At 34.9% G+C, this 8,749-nt stretch overlaps 2 protein-coding genes across 2 annotated transcripts in view; both read left to right on the forward strand.

Moving 5' to 3' along the window:
- The window catches only part of LOC124440550 (protein NO VEIN-like), a 36,036-nt gene extending 33,065 nt beyond the window's left edge, over nucleotides 1-2,971 (forward strand). Inside the window, 3 exon segments of the mRNA XM_046990945.1 lie at nucleotides 2-2,030; nucleotides 2,318-2,426; nucleotides 2,428-2,971. Coding sequence (XP_046846901.1) covers nucleotides 2-2,030; nucleotides 2,318-2,426; nucleotides 2,428-2,746 — 2,457 coding nt within the window. The 3' untranslated portion in view covers nucleotides 2,747-2,971.
- A 1,214-nt stretch (nucleotides 2,972-4,185) lies between these two features.
- LOC124439832 (F-box/LRR-repeat protein 7-like) lies at nucleotides 4,186-8,050 on the forward strand. Its single transcript, XM_046990092.1, has 2 exons — nucleotides 4,186-4,346; nucleotides 5,959-8,050. The coding sequence occupies exons 1-2, from the start codon at nucleotides 4,310-4,312 to the stop codon at nucleotides 7,830-7,832; spliced, it is 1,911 nt and encodes a 636-aa protein (XP_046846048.1). The 5' UTR covers nucleotides 4,186-4,309; the 3' UTR covers nucleotides 7,833-8,050.
- The last annotated feature ends 699 nt before the right edge of the window (nucleotides 8,051-8,749 follow it).

Consider the following 8,749-nt stretch of genomic DNA (forward strand, 5'->3'; position numbering starts at 1 on the left):
CCATTGAGAGTTAAAAAAACTGGCTAATATCCTGGATCAAGATTGGGATGAGATGTATCAACAATACATGAATGAAGTGCCGTATCTTGATGAAAATGGCAAAAATCTTGGAGTAACGTTTTCCTCTTTTTGTCTCAATCTGAAAGAAAAGGTTTGGCTTCCGGTTTTCTCAACTCAGTCCAATGCCAAACCATCAAAATCTTTGCCCAGGGATGCTTTTATAAATTCGCCAGAAAATATTCGCTTGCTGAAACATTTTACCTTCTACGCTGACGTTGAACTTGCAAATGAAAATTTCAAGAAAGCGTTAGGTGTTAAAAATAATGTCACATTCGAGTTTCTTGTCTCTGAGCTATTAAAATGGATTGAAATCAGTGTTGATGACGATAAAGAATTCATGACGAGTCTTCAACATATGATCAACGTGTACATATTTTTGGAAAGTCAAACAATGAAAAATGAAAGCAACAAGAAATACTTTGATGACGCCACGAAGAACAAGCCAGTTATATTTGTTCCAAATGACAAGAAAATATCCCTAGATGTACCTACGTTTGGAAAGTTTTTGCCTCGTAAAAGCGGATACTGGTCAGATCCAACGAAATTAATGCATCTCCTAAGCATCGATTTGCCGTTCAACGATCATAGACAGGTATTGGAAAGCCTTTATCCGAACATTCTTCAAAATTTTATGATTTCTGTGCTTGGCGTTGACTCCAATCCAACGTTGAAGGAATATATACAGCTTTTGGAGGCAAATGCGTCACAACAATCGATAGCTAGTGGGCCAGTTGTTGATAATATGATGCGAATTTTCTACGTGATTGCAAAACAATTAGCTAACGATCCTGCAAACTATACAGACTTTGTAAAGATTCAACTATCAAATTTGAATGTATTTGCAACTACAGAAGAGAAATGGGTGTCTTTGCAGCAGAAACCATTATTCTGCGATAACAAAGCTGTTGGGAAGATATTTCAAGAAGATCATTCTGAAGAGACAAATGACACAGTGAATGACGGAAAAGTTTCCAGTGAAAAAGTTCACTTTATTAAAATGGGGTTGCAATCAAAACGTCGTGCACGAAAAAAACAAAATGATCATCTATCAAACGATGAAGAAAATGCTGACATTCGAAAAAGTGTGGAGAAGTTCTTCTATAACGTTTGTAAAATCAAATATGTCTCAGAGTGTGTCTCTACTGAAATAATCCCCAACATGGTTTCAGAATGTCACAACTTACAGCGTTTTTTTTTTCGTTGGATTCCTTACATCCAAAGATATATCTACCATAAACACGAAGACAAATACGAAGAATTGCAAGAATCAAAATTTCCAAGTTCTATTTCTAATTTGAAATGTTTTTTAAGCGTGAACGAAATAGAAGTGGTACATCGGCTTTCAACACATCCAAACGTGAATGTTTCCGTAAAGAAAAAGTGTGCCATTGATCACCAGCACGAGTCATTTATTGTCTATGTGACGGAAGATGATCTAAAATGTAACAAGGATATTTTTCAAGAAATTGCTCGTTTTTTTGTGCCATCACAAAACACAGGAGAATTTAGCAATTTTTTGGAAGTCGTGACACAACGATCTGATGACTCCATTGAAGACTATATGCAGTCCATGGATGCAGACAATCTTCCCGAAGACGTCATAGCGTGGTGCGTTCGGGAACCTCCGCCTATGTTAACAGACGATACAGTGCTGACATCAGAGACGACGGTTGATGAAATGCCCCAAGTCATTTCCTATGAAAGTGACCCGTTGTCCATGGAACGTCCCTCTATGACGCAAGGCACAGACAGTGAGTCTGTGGGTCTTCAGTGCTGGCCTCCGCGATCATCAGCTATGGCACGTGATGATCAAATTCGAAGCAAGAATCCTGCAATCGAACAAACTTTGCTTACCGAACAGCCGCCACCTCCACCTAAAGTTTATGATAATATTCAACCTGCAAATGACGTAAGTGACGCCAGCAACATGGTAATCCTAAACCTACGGAGCCTTATACACCTGCAGATTTACTGACTTCACAACCTGAAACATCTACAGATATTTATGATGGTAAATCACCAAAAAATTTCTTGACGACACCTGACTTAGCTACGCAGGATGAGAGCTTATCTTCAGAAGTGTCCTGTCAAGTCCGTGATCAAACTTCGACCAAAAAAGTTCCATTGCAACAAAATTTGAACAATGAAATTCAAAACTTGAAAGACAACACAACAAATTTCCAAAAGACCAGAATTACCTCAGCAATGAGTGAGAAGACTTCTTTTCATGTTCATCCACCCATGTATGACCACACAGATGTTGAGCTTGAGGAAGTAGATTTTTCTCATGCAGTGAATATCAGTGATTTAAAAATATTAACACAAAATGCAAATGCTGAAGAGATCGGTCATTGGGGAAAGCTTTGTTTATGCCTTTTTGAAAGCAAATGCAAAAAATGAAGTTATTTGGATGAATGAAATTAAGGAGTCAGGTTCACCTTACGATATAAAAAATATCGTGGACGGTGAACAGATTTTCATTGAAGTAAAAAGTACCGCAAGTTCTGAAAAAAATTTGCTTGAGATATCCTCACAGGAAATCAAGTGTGCATTTGAAAAGCAAAATAATTACCATTTGTACCGAGTGTACAATGCAGGAAAACCACAAGAATGCCGTATTGAAAGACTTTGTAATCTTGCATACCATCTTGATCGAAAGTCCGTTCGCATGTTTATTATTATTTAGTCGAGAATAATTAACGTAACTTTTTAATTGGGGTATTTAATACATATGTAGCACATTTTTAATGAATAGTAATGGCAAAATATAGCTTTCTCAATTAGACCATTAAGTACATATATTGTACATTTTTATTGAATATTAATTGTAATTTAGTAGTACACTTCTAATTTTAATATATTTAGAAAGTTTTTCATAAATTATAGAAATTATATTAATTCTAGTATCAAATTATTTCTTTTGAGCTGTAAGTGATTTTTGACACTTACCTTTGAACTTTCATGTCCATTCTCATTCTTATTACATACAACATAAAAAATACCATTGAAAATCTCCTGTTTCTGCAATCCGTTTACAATATACATTTGTAACCGCTAGGCAAAATACGACATTGAAAAATATGTTTATCCTTAACGCAGTCTAGGCCAGCGTGTATTAGTTGTGGCCATTGGTTGTGACTCATAATTTTTTGTTGTTTAATCTTAGTTAAAGAAAAAACGTCGCATTTTACGTACGCTAACTGCATTTATAAGTGACACAAGAAAATGAGATAAAATTCTTTACAGCTAATATTCTGTTTAAACGGGCCTTACCAAGCATCCTATATTAACAACTAAACTAATATCAAGTTTAAATGTAATTATTCAACATGTTCAAAAAACGCATTAGATCTTTTTTTCTTCAGTCTGAGTGCGCCAAATATTTATCTTCATTGGTCACTAAAACAACTTACTATAGACAACAGATTTTTCACTGTTGCCATCCATGATAATCACCTTCAAATGTTATCCAATTGAGACCGTATAAACAATTAGTATTTTAATTGGTATCAATCAATATCTTTAATCGGTATCGCACATAATCACCACTATGTAAAATATGTGATCTGCCAAGAATGAACATGTAAGACTGCATTAGGAAATCAGAATAGCAGCCATTTTGAAAACTGTGCAAATTTCAATGCCATTGATTTAGATATCTGTTGAAAATCTTGAATGGCAATGGCAGAATATTTATCACTAATAAAAGAATTAAACACAACAAAAAATCATTACGAAGATACGTTTCAACAATTATTTCATGAAGTGCGCTTTACCTGATAAGTTTCAACACCATATGACGGCAAGCTGCGATAAACTTCGGCTTCATAGTTCTTTTCATAAATCTCATTCAGTTTTAATTCATAACATATGTCATATGTACGCGCGTATATCAATCATCACATCTGAAAAATAGTTGCAAGATTTAAAACAGCCTATGGGAGCAATTTTGACTTAAACAGGAACGTTTCCAGCCTTGTCAATAAAATCAATGTTTTTAATAACCTTGAGTTTCGAAAGATTTGAAAATTAAAAATGAAAAGCAAAACAGGAGAAGGCTAAAATATTATCGGCTTACATGGTTAATATATAACTGTGAATAAATTATGCGCGTGTTGACAACAACAGAGTTTAAACTTCGGTCATTGCGGGCGATTTTAACCAATTTTAACTCACAATCTTGCAGGTTTTCACTGGCAGTATTCCCGACGAAATAAAATGCTCTTTTGAAAGAAGCTGTTTCAACGTTATGGGACAAAGTCAAGAGAAACTTTCTACTGTAAAAGGTGACCTTAAATACGTTGTTGTGTAATATATTTTGAATGGTTTTAATAGCAATTCTGGAAATTCACAACCTTAGAAATTGAAATGCAATGGCAAAGACTTACTTGAAATTGTTATTCTATTAGAGCATTGTATATCAATTTAATTGTTATGTGATGTTTTAAAGTGGAATTTACTATCGTGTATTTCTATTTTGATTATTTTGTCCATAATAGAGCGAGTACTGTTTATATTTGCAAGCAATCAAAATACGTCGGTAAAATACTCATTCAGTTAACATAATTTTGTTTCATGCATTGATGATAGCCTCTGGCTTCTTTACAATGCTGAATTATGAATTATTTTTCATACTTTGGATGTTTTTACTGTAAACTCTTGTTTACATGGTTTCCATGTCGGTAGGATGTAATATCAATCAGCACAGAATTAATTGTTAGGAGGAATTCAAGCGTGATTTATTGTAAAACTAAATGATTTGTTCGAAAGTGCGAATTTGTGAAATACTGATTGATACTGTTTGCCTAAATTCTTATGGAATCTGTACAAACTAGAAGATTTCAAACACGTATTCTATAGTTTTTAAGAAGCTTTAGTAAAACACTTCTTATGTTACGTATTACGTAATTTTTATTTTCCTTAAATCATTTATTTCGTGTGAGTGTATTAATGATATTCTTTTCGTAATGTAAAGTGAAGTCTCTTTGCATACACAAATTCCTTTACTTTGAAGAAAGTATAATTGTTTCACAGCCAGGATCTATTTTTATGAATATCTTCTCAGAGGCATTGCTGATATAGTGTAGTATAGCACAAATAAAATTATTTCTTTAATGACATTCATTTCATTTGCATAATAGTTTTTTTACCCACCTGAGCTTGGCTCCCAAGTGCTATTGCAACCTCGTTTTGGGTCTTTTCCTAGGGTTGTTTTCCCCACGGTCACCTGGTGTCTTCTCACTGTGGAAAAGACCAGGGTGACCTGGGGAAAACAACCCTAGGAAAAGACTTTGGGAGCGAGGTTGTTGTTATTGTTAGTGGTTAATGCAGGAAATGACATGAACACATCCATCACATCTCTGTACTGTAGTTACATGTACTGAATGTTGTGAAAAACATAGCAACTTGAAAGTTTGTAGAATGCTCTAGTTTCTTCTTTTTCAAAGCTTTTGTTTAAAATACAGGCAAATTTGTGTGTGGGATGGTAAAAGTAGCTTTTGCCGAGCCAAACTTTCATGTATGAAAATATTTTTTAAAAGCCTGAAGTAACTCTAAAGAAATTAGTCTATTTCTATTTTGAGACAACTCCTTGGTTATGAGTGAAAAAGTAGATACATCTGTTATCTACAATTGAATTTCTAACTACTATTATGAGCTTTAAATAATTTTTTTAAAATTGAGGGCTGTAGCAACTCTTAAATGAAATTTGTCGTACATATGAAAATGATGAAAGGTCCATCAATTAACTCAGATTAGTTAGTGAGCAATTTACCTCTTATTTTGTTTTGTCATTGTAAATTAATAGATAAGGAAGGCCTGCTATGCAATATTTATTCATTCACGCTACGTCCTACTGAGTGTATGTTCAAAAAACTTTTGTTATTATCATCATTTTAGGGTATTCGAACAATGGCTGCTCAAAAGAGGTATACAATAAAAGCACAACCGCTGCGAGTTGTTTGAAAAGTCGAGATCAGGTTAATACTCCAAGAAAACATCGTGTTACATTCGAGAGAGGAAGTTCTTTAAATGAAAACGAAGAAAGAAAAATACCACATAATATTCCTCAGCGGACCACAAATGTCCATCAAAGACAATGGCGTCAATCCATTGATGAATTTCATCCAAAATTTTCAGGAACGTATCAAAGAGGTTTGCGTTCTGGCATTGGAAGAAATGATGAAACTCAAAGAAGAAATATTGATTCTATAAACACTAATGGATTTAACGAAGAACTCGTCGAATGTTCTGTTTATGATGTTCCTTCTTTACCTGTAAATACTCAAAAAACTTTAGCTCAAGTACATTCAAAAAGTCCATGTGGAGCTTTATCATCGTTTTCAACGACCAGGCAAGAGGAGGACAAACGTTTTTCATCAGATCAAAGTTTCTGGTCAAGTGATTACTCAACAAGTGCTGGAGGAAATAGCGAGAGAAGTAATGATAGTGGGGACCTGGGAAACCTTAATAATATTGAACAGATGTATTTAAACCCTCGTCATCCAGGAAAGCAATATTTTGCGATGCAAAGACGATCTGAAAGAGATGTTGTTAGAAGAGAAAGCGAAACGCTTCAACAAAGGTTGCGTGAACGTCTAAGTTTTTTCCACAGCGAACATGCTTCTATTTCTAAAAATAAAACTGATATAAATAGTCTGCCAGAGCACATCCTTCTGCACGTATTTTCATTTTTGTCGACAAAGTATCTTTGTCTGGCGTCGGGAGTGTGTAGAAGATGGCGTGCTTCATGTTGGGATCCACAGCTTTGGAAAACTATGAAGCTGTCGAAATACTCCAAAAGCAACGTTGACAAAGTTGTTTACAATATTCTTTCTAGATTGGCTATGAGCACTCAAGGCCTGTGTCTAACACTTCAGTATATACGAATTGTTCAATGTGAGTGTCTATCTGACAGAGGTCTCAGTTACATTGCAAAATATTGCATTGATTTGCAAAAGCTTGAAATCTTAGCATGCCCATGTGTCATGAATCACGGTATTCAAAATATCTTAGAAAATTGCTTACGTTTGACTTGGTTGGATGTACGTGGCTGCTTGAGTATCAGTAGCGTTTGTGATAGCACGATTACAAACATTCAGTCTCATAATGACGTTTGTTTTTCTCTTACTTACCTGGATATCAGTGATTGTGTTTCTGTCGATGATTTAGGTCTTAGGACATTGAGTTTTACTTGTAAACTCCTCGAAACACTTCATATGAGACGTTGTCTCCGTATAACTGACGTGGGCATGCAACATGTTGCAAATAATTGTAACTCGTTACGCGAACTGAGCATCAGTGATTGTCATAAAGTGAGAGATTTCAGTTTGAAGGAAATCTCTAGATATTGTTCGGCTTTGAGGTATCTCAGTTTAATGAGATGCTCGGTAACAGACACTGGTATTAAATTAATTGCGAAGGGCTGTTGCAACTTACGTTATTTGAACGTACGAGGTTGTACTGGTGTTACTGATGTTGGTGTTGTATATGTCGCTCAAAATTGCCTTAAACTGAGATCTTTGGATGTTGGAAAATGCGAGATAACTAATACTACATTGAGTGCCTTAGGAATTCATTGTCCACAGCTGAAACGTTTGAGTATCAAAGGCTGTCGTCATCTTACAGATGTCGGAATACGTTCTGTTGTTGCGCAATGCTGTTTACTACATTATCTGAATGTTGAAGACTGTAGTATAACGCTGGATACGTATGATTTTATACAGGAACATTGCAAGAATTGTGTCATAGAACACACATCTCTAGATATATAAATTATAAAACATACCTCTCTTGATATATATAGCGTTTGTTTTTGATCATGAAAAGGTATATAATTTTATCATAAATGTATTTTAATAAATGAAAACAATTAGCAATATTTATGCAATGTAGCAGCTTGGACAAAATATCGAAGATCAACAAAAATTGGTCACTATAGTATAACAAACATGTGCAGTACCGAATAAAACCTTTTCCACTTTTCATTTTATTACATATCACATATCAATTCTAATGTGGAAATTAACTTCTATTTAGAAATTATTACGAGAAATTCGAATGGTGCAGATGACTAGAATATAATATAACGTAACATGGTAGCATAACCCTTTAACACCAAGGATGGTGACAAAAAAACATCGTGTTAATTCTGGGAGAATAAAAAACTTCCCTTGCTTTTATTGAGTTTCAGTGATCTTAATCCGATTTTTTCGGATCCTAAAACACGGATCGTGTGAACACATGTAAGTGAGCCATTGAACTAAAATACATGGAACGCTACCTGTAATAGAAAAGTCTAGTGCTTTTATGAAGCCAAATCTTACACCCAGACACGTGTGTAGTCAATCAATTTTCAGAATCTCGAAACACTACCCACGCGCGCCTCGGTGTAAGATTTGACTTCAATTTTTTACTTCAGATAGCGGTTCCCATGTAGCGGATCCGTCAATCTAATAAATCGGATGGGAATAGAACTTGCTCTATTTTCATTCGACAAGATCAAAGGAAGCGGTTCACATATGATATAGATATCAAGTTTATCCAGAGCCCTCTATAGTATAACTATAGTTTTATACTATAGAGGGCTCTGAGTTTATCAACAAAAAGATCGGATCCTCTGAAATACCAGCATGACCGCAAGGAATGCTGGTATTTCCCGCCTCAATCTAAATATATTCTCAACAGTCAT

Source organism: Xenia sp. Carnegie-2017, unplaced genomic scaffold (genome assembly GCF_021976095.1).
Source record: "Xenia sp. Carnegie-2017 unplaced genomic scaffold, XeniaSp_v1 HiC_scaffold_2, whole genome shotgun sequence".
NCBI lineage: Eukaryota > Metazoa > Cnidaria > Anthozoa > Malacalcyonacea > Xeniidae > Xenia > Xenia sp. Carnegie-2017.

What these genes read in the sequence shown, in the direction of transcription:
- LOC124439832 (XM_046990092.1), top strand. Translation starts at nt 4,310, where the DNA reads ATGGGACAAAGTCAAGAGAAACTTTCTACTGTAAAAG. An exon ending in GAAACTTTCTACTGTAAAAG is followed by an intron (nt 4,347 to 5,958) that starts GTGACCTTAAAT and finishes TCATCATTTTAG; the next exon opens with GGTATTCGAACAATGGCTGC.